Below are 21,306 nucleotides of genomic sequence, written 5' to 3'. Positions count from 1 at the left end.
TAATAATAATAATAATAATAATAATAATAATAATAATAATAATAATAGCCTCTTGCAAAGTGAGGTGCTGTGCCAGCAGCAAGCAAACGAAAGGGAAACGCAACACAAGAAGACACATTTTATCTATATGTATCAACCTGTAGAACTATTTGCATAGTCTGTCAAAAATAAAAATTACCAAAGAGAGAGAGAGAGAGAGAGAAGCTGCCTGCGAGAGAGGAGGCATGTTCCACCCTCTGCCCTCCCTCTGACCTACTGTAATCCCTCCCCTGAACTTGACCCTTCCTCCTGCTCCTTCCTCCTCCTCCTCTTCCTCCATCATCCTGATTCTGCCCTTTCTTCCTGCTCCTTCCTCCTCCTCCTCCTTCACCCCGATGAAGAGGAGGCATGCTCCGCCCTCTGCCCTCCCTCTGATCTAATCTCTCCCTTGAACTTGACCCGAACTTGACCGGGGCGAAGTTCAGATTTGCTGGGATCTGGTTTTTCTCAAAAGATACAGATAAAACTCCACTTTCAAAAGACCTGCGCCAAGGGGGATTTGCCCCTCAACGGGTGTGCAAGCCTCGAATTAGGATGTTAAAGAATTGGGGACAATATGAACTTCCCGTTTTTACTCCAGTTTCTGAACCGGGATAAAAGGTAGTCTGAATGTTCCCTTGGATTAAGTCTGTATTTCAGTTCAGTTTGCACCACAATGGTCTAAATTCAATTGCTAGTCCCAATTAGAGTAGACCCACTGAATAAATGGGATTTACATAGGTGTTGACATTCAGTTTAGCAGTTTATTTACTGGATCTAACATAATTGGGTGTAGCAGTTCAGTTTAAGCCTGTGTAAGTGTTAGGAAAATAAAATGGGAGTCTACATGATGTTGAACTGTACCATCATACCCAGTGGTGAAAATGCTTGAAATTTTAGTCCAACAATATTTAGAAGGTTTTATGATCTCTACACCTGACAGAGATTATTTATTATTTTTATAATAAAATCTAAAGGCTTGGAATTAAGTTCAGTTTGGTCAGTATTCATTTTCTTTGAGCAGAGAGCAAAAGAAGATGTGCTGCAGAAGGAAGTGCGAGTGAAAATTTTGAAAGACAACATTAAGATGTTAGCTGCTAAACTGCCATCTGGTGGCCAGGACTTAGCAACTGAGCTTAACCTGGTATTGGAGAATTACCAGCAACTTTGCAACAGGATTCGAGGGAAATGTCACACTTTGGAGGTATGGTCCATAGTATACCTCTTCCCTTAATTTCCTTGTGATTCCTTGGGGGGGAGAGACAGACCAAAGGAAATTTCTTCAGTGCTAAACTTCATTATCACACCTATTATTGTGTTTATTCTTTACAACATGCTTAAAGATAGTGTCTGTATTTTAATGGTTTCTTGGTGTTAAAAGAGGATTAACAAGAGTAGTAGTTTGAGTGTTGTAGTAGTTTGAGTGTTGTACAAGAACACTGGGAGACCAGGGTTTGACTCCCTACTTGGCAATGGAAACCCACTGGATGACCTTTCTAAATACTGCTGCCACAATGATAATTAGAAACTTTTTTTTTCATCGTTGCTAATGTTTATGGAATGGGGCAACTTATGATATAATATTTATTGTGTGCCTTCATGTTCTTCACTATGCTAGCTCTCTATGATATTTATGTATTGTATTCAGGCCTTTACTACACCCCAACACACTAACATTTAGTTACCTTTTTAAAGCAACATTATACTACAAATATAAGTTCTAACCACATTAAAAAATATGTGTTCTTTATGTGCTCATATATGTTCCTCTTTCACAATCTATTCCCCACAAACCTCAGTTCCAGTCTGACTCATTCTTCCTTGCTTGCACCATATCATTCCCAATAGCACTTCCATCTCTTCTTCTCAACCAATCTCCATCCATAAGCAAATAGACAAATATTTTATGCACACCAAAGGCCTTATTTACTATATTACTATAGAAAGATAAAAATAACTTATATAACATGCTCTCATTTCATCCAGACTGAATGGTTATCAAGTTTGGAACCAGCCACCTTAAACCAGAAACTTCTTGGTTTAATTGTGGCTTGGATGAAGAGAAGAAGAAAATGTATCTTTATGTTTTTGCTGGGGAAGCCAAAGTATGATTACTTAATGTGGGCTAATGTGGAGAGATGGGAACTTTTTCCCTTTAGTAATCATGCAATGGAAAGATAGTAATGAAATTTTGTGTAAGAGACATGTGTTCTATGATGTGAATATAGAGCAAGATCCCAAGGATGTGAGGGCTATAGCAGGTGGAAAAGTGCTGCAGATTGGAGCACAGAAATGAGGGATCATAGAGTAGAATGGGCTGCTAGATGCCCCAGAGATAATTAATGACATTTTTGGAATTTGAGGAGCAACTGTTTTATCTCTGAAATATAATGTTCTTTCACAACCCTCACCTTTAGGAAGTGTGGTCTTGCTGGATAGAGCTGTTACACTATTTGGATCTGGAAACAGCCTGGCTGAATACTTTGGAAGAGAAAATGAAATGCACTGAAAATTTACCAGATAAAGTGGAAGCTGTCAATGATGCTCTTGAGGTATGTTGAACACTCTATAAACTTAGTTTGCCACCTAAAAAGAGAATGGAAATGTAAGCTTTTTTAAAAAAAGAAATATTTATCTGCTGCTTATAGAGATAGGATAGCAACAATGATATGGTAATTGTAGACTTTATAATAGTTATCCTATTGTATATAATATAACAGAAGTATTTTGACCATCTATTCCATCCATCCATGTGCTGTGGGTTTAGTAGATCTTGCCCTAGGGATCTATGCATTTTGCCTAGCAGGCATGGGACTTGGAAAAACTGTACTGTAGTCATTCTAGCTCTATTTGGGTGAGTCATCCTAGAAAGTGATTTTGGATGACCTTTAGGACTCGATTCCCTGACCTTTTGCACTTTTAAATATCTAGATGAAGTTGCCATGAAAAGTAATCCAGAATGTTGGGGTTGACTCTCATCAGCATCCCTCATCTCTCCCCCCCTCTCATTGATGCCATTGAAACTTTGGAGGTCCTTAACCTTTTCTGTGAGACAGAATGATGTAGTGGTTTGAGCACTGGACTACAATTCTGGAGACCAGGGTTTGGTTTTGTGCTTGGCCATGGAAACTCACTGGGTGATCTTGGACACATCATACACACTCACCCTGTGATAGTTTTTTTCTTAAGGCTGCCATAAGTTACAAGTGAAAGCAGACAAAAACAAACCTTTTTCTGGTTATAGTGATGGACTGGATGTGGATGAATTGAGCTCAGTTCAGATGGTGGAGGTCCTGTGGATTAATAGAAAGGCTAGTTTAGGACTGGGAATATAATCTGATGATATTACATTACTTCTTAAGGATCAGATATGCAGCTGGAGGGTGTTGTGGGATCTCATGTTGTTGCCCAATGACCCTATAGTGAGAGTGGCCAGCAGAGCCTTGGTTGATTGATGCACATGCTTGCATCTCTTTCTGGGGAAAGTGTATGTAGAACACTTTGCAATTAGATTACTATAATGTTCTCTATGGCGCGTTACAGACCGCCCCTTTGAGGCGGCCTGTCCCTGTCCCTGGGGTATCGGGGTCTCAGCGGCCAGAATGGCAGCCTCTGAGGCCCTGATCCGCCGCTTTCCAGGCTGCGGGGAAGTGGCAAAAGGCCACTTCCCTGCAGCCTGGAAAAGGGTGTCCTTCAAGCCCCAAGGACACCCCGCGGCGGCGGGGAGGAGGAGAAAGGGGCCGCTCCTATCTGAACCTGTTTAGAACCTAAATTCTTCATTTCATTCCCAGTTATGTGTCCCACTTCTTAGAAAGATGATATTGGTAGACCAGAGATAAGATGTTCTACATAGCAGTGAACTGGTTCTGGTATTCCCTTTCCTGGAAAGTTAGATTGGTTCCCTATTGGTTTTCAAACCTATAGCCTTAAATCAAATTTCTGCTCCCAACTAGAATCTTTGGATCAGTAAGAAGCCTTGCCTTGTGTGTGTACATGTGAACCTTCAAGTCAACTATTGACTTGCAGTGACTCTATCAAATTCATAGACAAGGAATATTCAAAAGTACTATAAAAATAAATAAAATAAAAGTGATTTTGCCAGTTCCTTCCTCTGAAATATAGCCTACAGCACCTGGTATTTAGTGGAGATCTCTCATCCCATTACTAAACACTGGTACATGGATTTGTAATTGGTTGATTGGCGGAAACCAAAGGTTGCTCAACAGTGGCTCCTTTTCATCCTGGAGAGAAGTGACCAGTGGGGTCCCACAGGAGTCTGTTCTCGGCCCAGTGCTATAAAACATCTTTATCAATGACTTAGATTTAAGAATTGGGGGCATACTTATCAAATTTGCTGATTACATCGAACTAGGAGGAGTAGCCAATACCCCAGAGGACAGGATCAAAATTCAAAATTACCTTAATAGATTAGAAAGCTGGTCCAAAGCTAACAAAATGAATTTCAACATGGAGAAATGTAAGGTACTGCACTTAGAGCGGAAAAATGAAATGCACAGATATAGGATGGGGGACACCTGGCTGAATGAAACTACGTGTGAAAGGGATCTAGGAGTCCAAGTAGACCACAAATTGAACATGAGTCAACAGTGCGATGCGGCAGCTAACAAGGCCAATGCAATTTTAGGCTGCATCAATAGAAGTATAGTGTCTAGATCAAGGGAAGTAATAGTGCCACTCTATTCTGCTCTGGTCAGGCCCCACCAGGAATATTGTGTCCAGTTCTGAGCACCACAATTTAAAACGGATGTTGAGAAGCTGGAGCGTGTCCAAAGGAGGGCGACTAAAATGGTGAAGGGTCTGGAAATCATGTCCTGTGAGGAATAACTTAGGTTGCTGGGGATGTTTAGCTTGGAGTAGAGAAGGTTAAGAGGTGATATGATAGCCCTGTTTAAAGGGATGTCACATTCAGGAGGGAGCAAGCTTGTTTTGTGCTGCTCCAGAGAACAGGACCCGGAGCAATGGATGCAAGCTAAAGGAAAAGAGATTCCACCTCAACATTAGGAGGAACTTCCTGACAGTAAGGGTTGTTCAACAGTGGAACACACTCCCTCGGAGTGTAGTGGAATCTCCCTCCTTGGAGATCTTTAAGCAGAGGCTGGATGGCCACCTGTAGGGGATGCTTTGATGGAGATTTCCTGCATGGCAGGGGGTTGGACTGGATGGCCCTTGCGGAAACTTCCAACTCTATGATTCTATAAACAGGGCTGACACTGCTTAGCTTCGTAGATCAGACAGGATCTGGTGCCTTTCTCAAAATTTGGTCCTTTCGAGGTTTTGGACTTCGGCTCTCAGAATTCCTGACTGTTGGCCAATGTAGCTTTAGCTACTGGGAGTTAAGTCCAAAACACCTGGAGGACCAAAGTTTGGGCGTCACTGCTTTAGAGTATTTATGACCTTTTAAAGTGTCGTCTTACCATTCAGCAATTGATTTAGTGTCTTTTCTCTAGTTGGGACTAGCAATTGTATTTAGACCATAATGTACTGCTAAGTTTTATTGATTAAGGTTGCTCTGTGATATTAAGAGGCTCCCTTCTTTATTGTTATATAAAGTATAGGATTTCCATTAGTTTTTGTCTGGAATTACTGTATTTTTCTCTCTCTGTGGTTTTATTGTAAATCACCCAAAGCACTTGTATGTAGAGCCATATACGTAAGTATTTTAAACAAATTTCAAGTACATTAATTTCCTTCTTAGTCACTGGAATCTGTCCTGCGGCATCCTGCGGATAATCGGACTCAAATTCGGGAGCTTGGCCAAACATTGATTGATGGAGGGATCCTTGATGAAATTATCAGTGAAAAATTGGAGGCTTTCAATGCTCGCTATGAAGAATTAAGCCATGTGGTAAGAGCTTGAGTGCTGAGTAGAACAGTTCTTCTTCTTCATGATCACTGTCATTCTCACATATGCGTCCCCTGTCTTCAGTACCTTCTGTTGATGTGCTTTGTCTAGGAATGTAATTCTTCACTAAGCTTCTTCTTGAAGGAAGCAAAAATTTAACAATTTTCTTCCTGCTGTGAGGAAAGCTTTGAACATCATACAGTTTTAAAAACCTATTTAGAATTTGAGATTTATTCTATGTAAAATTTGCATGTGGTTGCTTTGCACAGAAAACAGCATTTTCTGCACAGGAAGCAGAAAAAATGTTTTCTATGCAGTCAATGCTATTTTATTTACAAATAAAACATGCAAATTTTGCACAGAATAAGTCCTCAATTCAGCACTTTCTGTGCAGGAAATAGCGTTTTCTGGGCAGGAAATAATATTTCTGTATAAAAATACTATTTTCTTTATATAAAATGCTGTTTCTTCCACAAAAAAGCTGTCTTCTGAGCAAAACATCCGTGTACAAACTTTTACACAGAATAAGTCCTGAAGTGTGAAAATAATTGTCAGTTCAGGATTCTTCTCCTCAAGAGTTTCTCAACACTTGAAAAACATGTTTTCTGACAATTTTTCAAATATTTTTGGATATTCTTTCCATTCCAAGCATTGCATACATCACCCCCACTGCACATTTAGGAGCTTCCCTGCCCTTCAAGTTTCACTATTGTCAGTGTTTAACTCTGAATGAAGCATGAATTGGCTGTCAGCACCTGATTATGATTAAATTAGGCAGAACTTGGAAAAAGTTACTTTTTAGATCCTAACATTTTACACTATTGGTCATTCAGTCTGGAGGCTTCTGGGATTTCTAGTCCACAAAATAATGTTTCTAATCTCTGATAGTAGGTTAGCACAACTTGCAACTCACCAACCCAAATAGAGGCTGTTCCTTTATGGACTGTTTGGCAAACATGCATAGCCTGTTAAGGTGCATATAGTTTGATGAATCAGAACTGTTTTGCATACCAGAACAAATAATAATGATTTGTTGAGTTATGAATTGACCGTAATCATTCAATTAAAAAACCCCCCTCTGTTAATTGTTAATGTTATCAATGATACAAGTAACTGATCTAAAACAAGAACTAATGAGATTTTTATATAATGAAGTGTTTACAAATAGGGGAGAATCTCATTCTGTAAATGAAGAGTTAGTTGAAGAGTAGTAACAGTTAATGGGTTGTGTTCTCAGAACCAGAAACTACTGATTAAAGTCTTTATTGGAGATTTTTTATTCATTGTAGTGATTGTCTGAACACTAACAGGAGCTCATAGGTGTTCCAAGTGAAGTTAGGCATGATCATACTTTGTTTTTCTTTTATATTCCAGTATAATCAAAGATAGAAATGGCAGATAATTTCTTAGTTTCTTTCTGCGTGTTGCGATTTGAATTGTCTAGTCTGAATTGCCCAGTTTGTTCAAGAATTTCTAAGGCCTATAAGTAAACTCAACCATTTCATAGGTTAAGTAAGCTTAATTCCACTGCAACATAGTGAATTTATGACCTCTTGCTAGAACTGCAGTGACAGTTAAGACCATTCTTTTGAGTTAATGATTCCTTCTGCATATATTTTAAGCAGCAGTTGCAGTTCTAGTCACATTTTCAATGCAGATTGTTTTGTTCTGATGACTGATAGGGTAAAAGAACTGTTTATCCTTAGCCTTGGGATTTGAGAAGTACTGAACTTCAAAGTATGTGATTATGGAATTATTTGCAGAGTTTAGGAGCAGCCTGAGGGCAGAGGACAGAATCCTTGTGCATCAGTCCATTTTGGAATATGTTACGTCATGATAAGATCCTTTTTGTGTTCAGACTATGTTTGTATCTCCTTTTTTCCTGTTCCTGGCAGGTTCCAATCCTATCAGTGTTTAATGAGGGAAATCAGTACCACCAAATGGTTTTCCCATGTTGGGAATCTCTAAAGTGTGCATATTCCAATAGGTTGTTCCATGACTTTAAGAAAGAAATATTTGATCATAGTTCTTTGGTAGAAAAAAGGAAATTTAAAGCAGTGTATGCTGTCCACATTTTATTACATATTTATGTTTAGGGTTATGTTCAGATTCAGAAGTATTTCGTATTCTCCTGCTTTCCCTTTAGGCAGTGAGCAGACAGATTTCCTTGGAACAACAGCTTCAAATGATGCGGGAAACTGAGCACATGTTACAAGTTCTCCAAGAAAGTTTGAAGGATCTGGATAAGCAGCTAACGTCATACTTGACTGATAGAATAGATGCCTTTCAAATGCCACAGGAGGCACAGGTATTTCAAGTTTTGTTTTTGTTTTTGCTAACCAGGATTTTGAGTTGCAGAATGATGACAAGTTGTCTCTTGAAGGGAGTCTGTACTTTATAATTTAACTGTGTGCCGATGTGGGAGGATGCATTGGAATACCTGCTGTAATGGCCCTAATGACTTTGAAAGAAGCAGCCTATCATCAAAGCCAGCATGACTGATGCAGGCATGGTAACATTCATAATAGACCTCTGCAATGTGATTTATTGCCGTAAAGGCTGATATCTGCCATGTGCTATTTTTCCCCTCTCCTATAATGACTTGGCAGAAAATCCAAGCTGAGATTGCTGCCCATGAATCTACCTTGGAAGAGCTAAAAAAGAATGTGCGGTCATGGATGCCAGCTGTCCCAGAATGCAGATCTCCTCGTGGTGGGTCACAACTGGATGCCTTACAGGTGAAAATAACAAATATTTGACATATCTGTTTTTCCTCCTTTTTTCTTGTTGTTTACTAGGACTGAATATAAATATGTATATTAAAAAATAACAGAGCATTTGTGCTGTGAAAAATCTCAGGGTTGCCCCTTGAATTGTTTTAACAGAATTCTAGACTGCTCTTGGTTTGAATACGTACATTCCTTGAGTCTGAGAAAGTTCAAGAAGAAAGCAGAAGGCTGAGACAGGAATTATTATTATTAGGGAAATTTAATTATGGTTTGTGTTATGTGGGATTTACTAGCATTTATTAAAGTGTACAGTCATAGAACAAAATTCTTTCTTTGTTCTTCATTGATTGTATAATTGTACTTTGAGTGTGCATGATGCTGTACAAGAGGGCAAGTTCCTGCTCTGGAAAAGTCTGCCATCTAAAATTCAACATGGGTATCAGGAGAAAAAAAGGAGGGGGGACACACGACAAACAAAGAGAGATTATGCGCCAGATTGAGGCCATAGTAACTATATGCCACAGTCCCGATCCAGCCTTTCCCCGACACTAAAAGGAACAGCAAAATGCCACTCTGGGGAAAAGGCACCTTTGCTGCTACGGCGGCACTTTCCAGCACACCTTTTGGTGCTGTGTCAACTGGATGTAGCAGTCAGGCGCATGGCGTGATGATGGCATCAGGGCAGCCTTGGGTTGTGCAGATGCCACACTCCCATTCTGCCCTGAGGCTGGGGTATAACACTGGTCTATACAGCCTCTGAGTTGCAGTAGGGCAGAGATAGTGCCTAGGTGGCTCTCTAGGGGTTTGAAAGCAGCTTCCATGATCTCTCACTGTTAAATATATTATTATTCAAAGGCATATAGCCATCTTAGGTATCCAGGAATCCATAAAGGAATCCAGTAGTATCTTTGAGACTAAATGTGAAGAAGTAGTTTCTAGTATAAGTGTATAGTAAACACAATCCACTTTGTCAAATGCATCTGGTGACATTTCTTCTTTTCAGTTGTCCTGAAAAGTGCTACTTTTTTTAAAAAAAACTTTAGATGTATTGACTGTACTGGCCAGGTGGGAATGGGGAACTAGGAACTTGAGTCAAAGTACCCATGAAAAATCTTAGATTTTGATGGATATGAATTAAATCAAAGCCAGCAGGTGTTGTGTGATGTTGTTCCACATATACAGGGGAGCAAAAGAAAAAAAGGCAGAGAAACGCTGTATGGGTGAAAGTTTCAATTTGAATTAAAGTAATGTTTTTTTTAAACCCAATATGGATGATTGATAAGCTATTTTTTAATGTTTAACATGGTTTATTCATTTAAGTAAAGCTTGTAAATGTGTGTTACCAGCAGTGTTTTGTGATTGATCACTGTGATACTTTTATATACATTTAAGTGTTAATATAATTGTCACATTGTATATTGCTTGCATTTAATTTCCTCTAAGTTCACTCTCTGTACTTCTTTTCCATGTTGAATATACTATATATATTCATGTATAAGTCTAGAAATTTTAGTCAAATATTGACTCCAAAAAAGTAGACTAATCTCATGGGTCAGTATAAGTACAGTACTGTACTTTAATTCCTGGTGAAAGGCAAGAGTGTCCTCTGTTTTGGAAGCACTCACACCCCCTTTATATTCTCTCATCCATGAAACCTTTATTATGAGCTCAAACAGTTATACCTGCCGAAATTTTGTAAGTTTTCTGGCATTTTTTTCTTTTGCTTCATCCTTTATACCCTCGGTTTTACTCTTGATTTATCCATATTAAAAGCCATAATTTTGGTCCCAAAACCTGCCCTCGGCTTACTTATAGTGGAATATATATGGTACTTGCTGGATCAGGACAAAGTTCAGTTAACAGGTTGAAAGCTTATGCCATAATATATTTAGCGTGCTACAGTACTGTTGGTTTTGCTGTAGTAGAGTAAATGGGTATTTTTTGGGGAAAGAACTATACAGTTTTGCCATAATAGGGGCTATTTTAACCATGGTCTCTAAACCAAGACTGGGAAGATCTGGCCTCTCAAGGGCCCCAGTGTCGGCCACTACCACCCCATGCTCCCAATTATTATTGGATTTTTTTCTGAATAAATGCACCTAACCCCTCCCTCAGCTGAAGGGAATTTTGTTGTGGTTTCTGCCCTCTCCTTTATATTTTAGGCTTGGAGGTATTCTCCCCGCTAAAACCCGGCATTTGAGAGCCCAAATATACACGTCTCCTCTCAGACATAATGACATAATGAAATGGACTTTTTTCATTCTAATTGGGGTGACACCACGCCAGGTGACACCAACCATGCAGAAAACCATGGGATACCATATCAGAGAGAAGATTGTAGAGGGTGGATGAAAAACAAGCCCCTGAAAGGACCCTGAAATAGATAGAAATATAGAGAAAGTGCAGAGGAACACTTTTTTGCCTTTGATAATATCAAAACATGTGATTCAGCAAGTTTCAGGAAAAAGTTACTCAGGCCTCAGATACACAGGGGCTCAAGTTCAAGTAAACGATACTATGTATGAGAGGCTAGCATGCAGAGAGATTGACATGAACAAGGACCAAACAGTATCTTTATATTTTACTCTGAAATCAACATTTTTTTCTGTGGGACTTTCAGTGGAGTGCAGGAGATGGAAACCAAACTGAAGGGGGTTGAAATCAGAATTGAAGGAGAATAACTCAAGGCAAAGGGAAGAGGTAGCTCTAGGAGTTTGTTGGTAAAGTACTGCATAGAAATAAGATGAGGCATTTGTTGGAAATGGTGGATGGACTGAGGCATTGCTTTGTGACACGGGTATAGCAGGAAAAAATGCGCGCACGCTCTCTCTCTCTCTCTCTCTGTGTGTGTGTGTGTGTGTGTGAGAGAGAGAGAGAGAGAGAGAGGGAGAAGGTAATTATATAATATAGAGGAAGGATAATGTCATGAGAAACAGAACCAGAAGTTGGGAGGGAAATATAGTTATGTTAGATGAGGTAAAGAGGGTAGTAAACAAGAGCAATATGAAGATTGAGGAACAATTTAAGGGATGTGTAGGATATAACATTATGAATACGTGTGTGTGTGTATTTGCATGTGCATGTGCATGAATGAGAGAGAAAATTCTTTGGTTAGAGTATGATGTTTTTCTTTCTTATATAAACAGAGAAAACTCCGGGAAGTATCTACAAAATATCAACTATTCCAGAAGCCAGCAAATTTTGAGCAACGTATGTTGGATTGCAAACGGGTTCTGGATAATGTAAAGGCTGAACTCCACGTTTTGGATGTGAAGGACATTGACCCAGATATAATTCAATCTCATTTCGATAAGTGCATGGTAATATTAAATTATGACTGGATTTTCTCACATTTCTCTTGCCCTGTACATTTTTTCCTTTCCTTATGAAGTTTTAAGATAATTTGTTTCTGTGGTTCATATGAAATGAAAACTTCTGTGGTCTGCAGAAGCATATCTGCAAGACTGGTAGAGAGCTTGAATGAGAATAACATTGTAAATTACACTTTCATTGTCTTATTTAGTTTTAAAACTGAAAGAGTCAGCCTACTTGTTAAAACTCTGTATGAAGCAAATATTTGTTGTTGTTGCTAACTACTGTCAAATTGACTTCAACTTATGGCAGCACTGTGAATGAAAGACCTCCAAGTCTCATCAACAGACCTACTCAGGTGTTGCAGGGTTAGGATGTGGCTTTCTTGATTGATTCTATCCATCTGGAATGTGATCTTCCTCTTTCCCTACTGCCCTCTACCTTGCCCAGCATTGTTGTCTTTTCTAGTAAGTCAGGTCTTCTCATGATATGGCCAAAGTAGAACAGTCTCATCTTGGCTTCTGGGGAGAGTTCAGGCTTGATTGCTCCGACAGCCATTTAGTGATTATTTTTAAGCAGTTCACAGTATCCACAGAACTCTTCCACAGCACCAGATTTTACTTATGAACAACTTACTTTAATTTAATTTTGGCTCAATTCAGATGTCTTACCTGGTAATTTAAAAGATTCTGTGGATTTGTGCATGCTGTCCTCTTTCCTGACTTAGGCACTTGAACATGCCATATCCATTCAACATTTCCTGGTTAACAGTAATCATAATTTGCCATGATTTCCATGGCTTTTTTGTTTTTAGTTGTATTTGGGAAAACTGTAAACATTGCTGACCATGATTTGTCTCAGAATTAGAAATTAAAATTTGAAGTGAGTTTCTGATTGATTTGGATCTTCTCATAACTTTACAAAGTCATTTAAAACTATGGTTACTATGAATGAAGTTGAATGAGAATTTGGTGTGCATGATGTGAGTAGAAGAGGAGCTTGCAAACAAGTGGCATATTCCTGGTATTTAAACTGTAATTTGGCCATAATATTTATATTGGCTTCTCTTTTCTTGACCTGTTAAAGCAAACATTCAGAAGTAATATAATACAGTCAACCCAAATATTTATTGAAAAATAATAATAATTTTTGTTGTATTTCATGTTAACTAAGGTGTATGTTGTCTTGGCTCTAGAAACTCTACAAGACCCTTAGTGAAGTAAAGCTTGAAGTGGAAACTGTTATCAAAACAGGAAGACAAATTGTACAGAAACAACAGACTGACAATCCTAAGAGCATGGATGAACAACTGACTGCACTGAAATTTCTTTATAATGATTTGGGAGCACAGGTAGGGGTTGTCACCCTTTAGAAAATGCAGTTTTGTTTTACTCTGTAAAACAAATTTGAACTGATAGCTTCTGATTCATTTCCTGGCATAAGTCAAGTTTTTTGTGCTTATTTTTTGTGTAAGTCTTAAATGATGTGTGTGTTCTTTCAAGACTCCTGTCTTGACTTGTGGTGTCTCCATGAATATTGTAGGTTTTTCTTAGCCTAGGAATACTCAGAGGTGATTTGCTATTGCCTTCTTTTCAAATGCAATTATTTGAAGGACTGCCTTCTCTCACATGAGACTTTATTTATTTATCTATTGTTTATTGAATTTATACTCTGCCTTTCCCCTGGAATGGGACACAAGTTGGCTCCATATGTGGTTGGTTGAGTTGCATTTCACTGCTGGGCAGGTAATCTAAAGCAACAGTGGTAGTTGTGAAAGGGCATCAGTTATTTTGTCTGTGGTACCACATGGATTGGACCAAACACTGTCACTGCTACTTGTCCTTTATTTTTGAAATGACAGTTTTTACATGTTGGGTTCCTCATGCAGGTCACTGAAGGGAAGCAAGATCTAGAACAGGCACTGCAATTGTCATGCAAATTAAAGGATGTATCTTTCTCCTTGGCGAAATGGCTGGAGGCTACTGAGGCTGAGTTAGTACAGAAGTCGACTTCAGGAAGTTTACTTGCTGATTTGGACACTGAAATTGCATGGGCGAAGGTAAGGAAAATTATAGCTTGTACCTTTTTGTTACAGCATAATTTATTTCTTAATGAACATCCTCTCTATTTCGACCTGGAAGCAATTGCAGACAAATAAACACACAGGCTAAATTGCAGCCTACCATGAGTTCCCTCTCTCTCAAATGAATAATATTTGAATGGACAGGACAAGAAGTCACAACATTTTGCCAAACCAAGTAGAGTTCGGCTCTTGAGTTGGTGTATGGTTCAACAGTTACCCCCATTTTTATTTATATATATGGTAGTAATCCAGTTGCAATGGTATCAACAAGTGAGGAGGAATTTGATCAGGTAGAAATTTAGAGGAGCAAATATCTGAAGTGCTATTATGAAGAAGATAGAACAACCTTCTTTTCAGTTACTCCAGAGGGCAAGACCTAAACCATGAATTCAGATTAATGAAACAACTTTATGATGATAAAAACTTCTTCAACAGTGGGGTAAACTTACTTGGAGGAGAGTGGACTCTTCTTCATTTGAGCTTTTTAAACAGAGGTTAGATTGCCTTCTACCATAGATGCTTTAACTGTGGATTTCTTGCATCAACAGGAGGTTGAACTGGATGGCCCTTTGGAATCCTTCCAGTTTTTTTTAGCCTTGCAAGAAATAGGTCTCTTTCTTTCTGTTTCTGGTATTACAGTTAAAGATATCCAGCTGTAGATCAAAAGAATCAGTCATTAACATACATAGCCCATATTCAACCATAGTTTGCTCTTGATTTATAGCAAACCAAGTGAAGAATTTGATGTAAGTTTGAAAGCAGAATTTTGGAACAGCCCTAACAATTTTGCTGCTGTGCAGATGGCAGCCAATTCTGTGAAAACATTCAAGCTTTGGTGATTGCAACTAGGAGCTTAGCATTTGGAATATTTGGCATTTCTTTCCTAGTGTCAGGTTCCAAAGTCATTACATATGGCACATAGTTATTGTGGCTGCTATTGTTTATCCCTTGTTCCTATAGAATACAATAGAGGCAATAGCATCCTGGCAAGGTTTGGAGACATTTCATTGGCTGTAGATGAAAGTTAATTATTTGAGGTGTTGACAGATTAGCTGTTAGAACTCCATCTGCTTTACACAATCTGCAGCAGAGGAGTTAATCAAAATTTTCCTATAGTGCTGCAACAAGAGCACTCATTGGAATTTGAGCACTTAATATTTGCATTGTGTTACATGCTTAATATAATCAGTAATGAATGGAAATAGTGTTCTATGGCCCTCTCCAGATGGGCCTTTGTGGCACCCCCGCCACGTGCTAGGGGTTGGCTGAGGGCGCACTGCCCATACTGGCCTCACCCTTAGCATGTGACAAGGGCGTCAGAATGGCGGCACCCTATACACACAGGTGTCGCCATTTTGACGCGATGGATGCTTAGTGTCTGCACATCACGCCCCCATAAGGACGTAACCATTGGTGCACTGCGATGTCTTTATGGTGCCGCAAGAAGAACCCGCTTTTTAAGGGTTCTTTTTGCTGCACGAGGGAGCCGTGTGGTTTGTCCGCTATGGCTCCCTCGCACAGCAAAACAAGGCGTGGGCAGACCACCCTTTTGGGGCGGTCTGTATCCTGCCTATGTCTTTTAAAAAAGTGTAGCAGTATAAAGCTTTTTTTAAAAAAACTTGGTCAACCAGATAGTTCACTGTCTCAAATTTAGACCATCTGGTAAATCTCAATGTATTTAACTATGAAGTCTCTAAGCTTATCTTATCTCCATCCTTCCTTTACTGCTGTTTTCCAACCTGGCAAAAATGATATTTTAGGTTTAAAATTTCTCTGAAATTTCCAATGTCTTTTTGTAGACATTTGAAAACCTCCTTTCCCTCAAACAGTTTAATTACACCAGTCAAAAATAAAGAGACAGTGCTGAGAAATGTATTTCACTGTGTAACACAGTGCTCAGAAGTGTGTTTCTTTCCCCATTAATGTAATACTGTTTGTTTTAATTATTGATTGCTATTTTAGAGAAAGTCATATTTAGTCAATTATTTGCCTAATTGAGTGCAAAAAGTCATTAGCCTACAAGGAGGCATGTTGTGTACTGGGGATTGATGTTAAAAATAGAACAGGATAATTTCATTGTACTAAGAAAAATAGTACAAAGGACATTTGTCAATTGCTAGGTGTATAAAAGGGTAGAGAGGGAGTAATGCAAAAAAACTGCTCCAACAGTTTTTTTTTTTTAGTTATCTGGAATAGATTTTGGGGGAGTATAGGAGAGTAGCAGGATAGAGGAAGGATTGCCACTTTTGGCAAAAGCAACAAGGTCTACAGGAACTACACATTTGGGTTCTGGATGAGGGCATGAATGTGTGAAGAAGATCTTAGATTTTTCATATCTGTTTGAGGTCTTTGAGACATGGTACTAAACTATGGTTTAATGTTAAGAATATGAAGAGTCATAAACCTTGGGCTTGCATGCTGTCTTCTGCTACAAAGAGCCTTCTCTCTTCTTCTGGACAGTTAATATAATTCAAGTTGAGTATCCTTTATTCCAGAATTCAGAAATCCAAAATTGTCTACATGAGTGGCTGAGATAGTGGTCCCTTTGATTTCTGATGGTTAAATTTACCCAAACTTTGTTTCATGAACAAAATTTTAAAAAAAGATTGTGTATAAAATTATGTTCAGGCTATGTATATTAGCTATATATGAAACATCCATGAATTTCATGTTTAGGCTTAGGTCTCATCTTCATGATATCTCATTATGTATATGCAAATATTCCAAAATCTGAAAAAATAAAATCCAAAGCACACCTGGTCCCAAGCATTTTGGATAAGGGAGACTCAATCTATACAGTAAATTGCACTGTCTAAATAAAATACCCCTTATAAAGCAGAGGGATAATTCATACAGTCTCAACTGCTAAAATGCCACTTCTCAGCAGTAGATACCAAAACATTAAAGAAATCTGTATGTTCCTGGAAATTCAGGGTTTGACTTAGCAGTCCCATCAGTTTTACAGGGTACAATATTTTCTTTTACTAAAAGAGAATTAGCCCAGTTCCAGATCTTCTTTGAAAAGTCTACAATCAGTGGAGTGTGTGGCTGCCAAGGCACTCTTAAATATTAGAACATTCACTGTTTGAGATTTATTTTGAAATAAGTTTAGATTGCTGGTAACTGTCTTATGTCACATAAAAAGACAAGGTGGCTGATTTAGAATCAAAGACAAATGTGGGGAATGTTTTGATGCCCTGTTTGATTTTGCAGTCCTGAGAAATATGGTGCCATTCTGTTAATAGTTCCTGTTCCCTTTTAGAATGTGCTGAGAGAACTGGAAAGGAAGAAAGTTGATCTTAACACTGTAACAGAGAGTAGTGCTGTCCTCCAGACCTTAGTGGAAGGCAGTGAGACGTCTTTGGAGGAAAAAGTCTGCATTCTTAATGCTGGTTGGAGTAGAGTCCGAACATGGACAGAAGATTGGTACAACACTCTTTTGGTAAGCTGTATATGTAGTTTTGTTTTGTTTTGTTTTTGTCTTTTAGGTCTAGGTATCTGTATGACATTATTTCCAAGGCATAACTTAAATAGGATATAATTATTAACGATGATCATATCACTATGCGGAGTGTTAGAAAATGAGGAAATGCCTCTGAAGTGAGAGACTTAACCTCCATCCTGTCTCAACAAGTTTGGCAGAGGTGGAATTCAAGTTGAATTGACAAGGCAATAAAAAGTATCAGATGATGATGCAGTATGTAAAACCCATTATGAAACTGAAAAGCCTAACTATAGAGAATTGCAAGGGTTATGTAGCTCAACACTGCTCCATTGCAAAGAATTCCAGTGCAATCTTCCTCATTGCTGGATTACTTTTCTTTTCTTTTCTTTCTTTCTTTCTTTCTTTTTTTTTTTGGACAGGTGGGGGTGATTTGCATCTACCACGTAAAGACAATAGAATAATCTCTGTTAAAATATAATTTGATTGTTATTAAATATGTCACTAAGATCCAGAGAGAGAAGAGTTGGTAGGAAAGGGTTAACAACTCAGGGTTGAGGTAGTTAATAATTAAACATTTGACACATCTAATGCAAACAGATTTAAGTTAGAAGCCAAAAATTAACTTGATTCTAAATTTCTGTTTAAGTTTAAGTTAGATGACTACAATAAAAGCTTTAGCAGAATAAAGCTGGAAAATGCCATCCATAGTTTATTTCACCACTTTCTCTTTTTTAGGTTTGCGAAAAAAGTGAAGCATACACATGAATTTTTGACATATCATTTCCCCAACCACCCTGTCTCTCCCTGACTCCAGCGTCTCTTACGATCTCACCTTCTTGTATTCCACACTCTTAAAGTTTTCTTAATCCCAGTTAGATCCCAGCAATAGTCCTAAAGTCAGGAGATTCAGAATTATGGTTTCTGGAATAGATAAGGAACCTATATGAGATGTTGAATCCAAAACCCAGGAGGATTATCTAGATGAAAAGAAGATTGCTTTTTTTCAAACTGCCTGTACCAGTTGTTGGTACTTTAAAACTTTTTAACCCTACAATTAACTAAACAATCATACTCTTTTAACACATGTTTTTAAAACAGAATTGTTGTTTAACTGACATAACATTTGCCCATCCGTTCCACAGAGACCCTTCCCTTGCTTTCCCTGCCTATTTTTGAAACTTTTATATTAATAGTTTTTGTATTAATACTTTGTGTTTTTTTAAAACTTGACTTGATTTGAGTCTGTGCTGAGAGAAAGATGGGAAATAAACAATAGAGTCATTTGTATTAATAAAAGAATGAACTGGGAAATCTAAATTGTGTAGGGGTCTCATTTACAATGTATAGTCGATTATAAGTCGAGAAATTTATGCCCCCAAATGTATGCCCCTAAAATCCTGGGTTGACTTGTATATGGATCAATACACTAGTACGACTTAGAAAGGTCCTAAAACGAGCAAGCCTGATGCTCATCTCTCTCTCTCTCTCTCTCTCTCTCTCTGTGTGTGTGAAAGGAGCCCTGGTGGCACAGTGGTTAAATGCCTGTACTGCAGCCACTCACTCAAAACCATAAGGTTGCGAGTTCAAGACCAGCAAAAGGGCTCAAGCTCGACTCAGGCTTGCAATCCTTCCAGATTGTTGGGGGCAGTTAGCTTACAGTTGTAAACTGCTTAGATGCTGCTAGTTCAGTATGAAGCGGTATATAAATGAAGCTGTTTGTTTTGTTTGTTTTGAAAGAGGTTTCCGATCTGATCTGCAAGGCTTCTCTTCCTAGTAAAAAACTCCCCATTTAACTCCACTTGCTTCCCTTCTCAATCTGATGTTCAAACCTTTCCTCCAGCACCTGGGAATTAGGGGCTCGGGAGAAGTCCAGAGAAGGAGAAGGAGGGACGGAAGTGGTATTTCCCCCTTCCCCTTCCTTATAGCCCCCTAAGTTTTACCCTTGACTTATTCACAGGTCATATCAAAATCCATGATTTTGACCCTAAAACTGTCCCTCGACTTATACATGCGGTTGACTTATACATGAGTATATACATTAACTAATTAATAATTAAATTCTGGAATTAAGCTGATGCTTCAGGCCCAGCTTAAGTCAATCAAGTAAGTTAAAATACATTTAATAACGTTTCCCTTTACATTTGGAAATTTCCAACTTCACTTTTTTAAGATAATCCTATCACTAGCAATAACCATGATTAAAGATAGTGGAGGACAGTGATAGGTCCTCTCTTGATGATGATGATGATGATAATAATAATAATAATGATAAAACTTTTATTTATATCCCCCTTTTTGTAAAAACAATCAAAGTGGCTAACGGCATATAAAATCATACAATAATATCATATATACAATATCCCCCCTTAAAAAAAGAATTAAACAATTTGCAATTAAAACTACATAAAACATTAAATATAAAATCAAATAGTCGTGGACAGAGTCATAACATAATACATAAATGTCCGTGATGTATGGGAGTGGTCATTGTGTGGTTATTATATGGCTGAGGACTTGATTCTGGAAAGGCCTGCCGGAAGAGGTCCGTCTTAACTGCTTTCTTAAAAGCATCCAAGCTGGTGATTTGACAGATCTCATCCAGCAGGCCATTCCACAGGCCTTAACTGACATAATTGCCATCATTTTGACATTGAAATAAAATACCAGAAATGTATCTCAGGAAAGACTAATGACCAGGATCCAAAGAGACATTTTAGGGACTCTCTGTTTGGATCATCTTTGATAAGATTTGTTATTTAGGAATGGAGAAATAGTTGTTCAAACTATTTTTGGAAACCTTGTCAGTTCTGAAAACAGGTTTTTCTAAAAATGTAAGCATAGTTTCCCCTTGAGAGTATAGAACTAATTGAAACCTGACCTTAATAGATAGATAAGTATATTGTTTTATTTTTCATCAACTTTTTTTGTCACTGCTTGTGCTGAAACCACTATTTTGATAATTATTTCACAGCTCACTGGGGATTAGATTTCAGTCAAACATTCTCAACTAGCAGACCAGATTGACTCCTATTTAATTCAACCAACAAACCTTTTGAGTCTAGACAGACTGAAGTGTCAGGTCCATTACAATTCTATGTTAATAAAGAGGAGCTGGGTATTTTAAAGTTCCATGTGACTGTGACTGTTTAATTATTTTGCTACAGAAGGGAAAATAATAGGTTGTCATTCATACAGTTTTTATGAATGGCTTCATTTGATAAATAGGAAGCAAAAAATGTTAGTGATATTGAATTCAATGTAGAGGTGCTAAATACCATGGAAATCTCTTTCAGGTTATACTGTATAAGCAATTATTTAATCAGTGTTGTTCTACAGGCACCTCACCTTCTTGAAATTATTAATTAATTATTACTAAATTATTGAAATTAATATAGATTTAGAGCCTGCTCTTTTCCTTGAGTCCTAGTCTGGGATATAATAATAATAATAATAATATGTTTTATTTGTATACTGCTTTTCCTACGATCAAAGCGGTTTACAGCATACATATGCATATACAACAACAAAGCAAGTAACAACAACAAAAAAAAAACCCCAAAAAAACCTCTGCTTCTCTCCCCTCAAGATGGTGGTCGGGGGAGGGCTCTTCAACTTGGCAGGCGGAGGCCTGTTGTTTCTTGCCTGCTTCTCTCCCCTCAAGATGGTGGTCGGGAATATATGAATTGGATTACATAATACCGCAATACCCATCTAGCACCTGATTCTTTTGAGTGACTGAATAAATCAAGAAGCAGGTTCCACAAATAGATTGAATGAAAAAAAATCCTGGGGTATTACGGTGGGGTACCTAAAATAACAATTAAACACTCTCTTTCAGAAGCTGAAAACACTAATG

General features: G+C 38.2%; 1 protein-coding gene across 1 annotated transcript in view; it reads left to right on the top strand.

The window, feature by feature from the left end:
* UTRN (utrophin) overlaps nucleotides 1-21,306 on the top strand; it is a 494,831-nt gene that overhangs the window by 138,057 nt on the left and 335,468 nt on the right. The window contains exons 26-34 of the mRNA XM_042456820.1: nucleotides 1,043-1,222; nucleotides 2,436-2,570; nucleotides 5,735-5,884; nucleotides 8,028-8,189; nucleotides 8,491-8,619; nucleotides 11,757-11,930; nucleotides 13,118-13,273; nucleotides 13,811-13,981; nucleotides 17,268-17,447. Coding sequence (XP_042312754.1) covers nucleotides 1,043-1,222; nucleotides 2,436-2,570; nucleotides 5,735-5,884; nucleotides 8,028-8,189; nucleotides 8,491-8,619; nucleotides 11,757-11,930; nucleotides 13,118-13,273; nucleotides 13,811-13,981; nucleotides 17,268-17,447 — 1,437 coding nt within the window. The remainder of the gene's footprint in view (nucleotides 1-1,042; nucleotides 1,223-2,435; nucleotides 2,571-5,734; nucleotides 5,885-8,027; nucleotides 8,190-8,490; nucleotides 8,620-11,756; nucleotides 11,931-13,117; nucleotides 13,274-13,810; nucleotides 13,982-17,267; nucleotides 17,448-21,306) is intronic.

Source organism: Sceloporus undulatus, chromosome 1, assembly GCF_019175285.1.
Source record: "Sceloporus undulatus isolate JIND9_A2432 ecotype Alabama chromosome 1, SceUnd_v1.1, whole genome shotgun sequence".
Taxonomy (NCBI): Eukaryota; Metazoa; Chordata; class Lepidosauria; order Squamata; family Phrynosomatidae; genus Sceloporus; species Sceloporus undulatus.
This window is presented reverse-complemented; position numbering and strand designations above follow the sequence as displayed.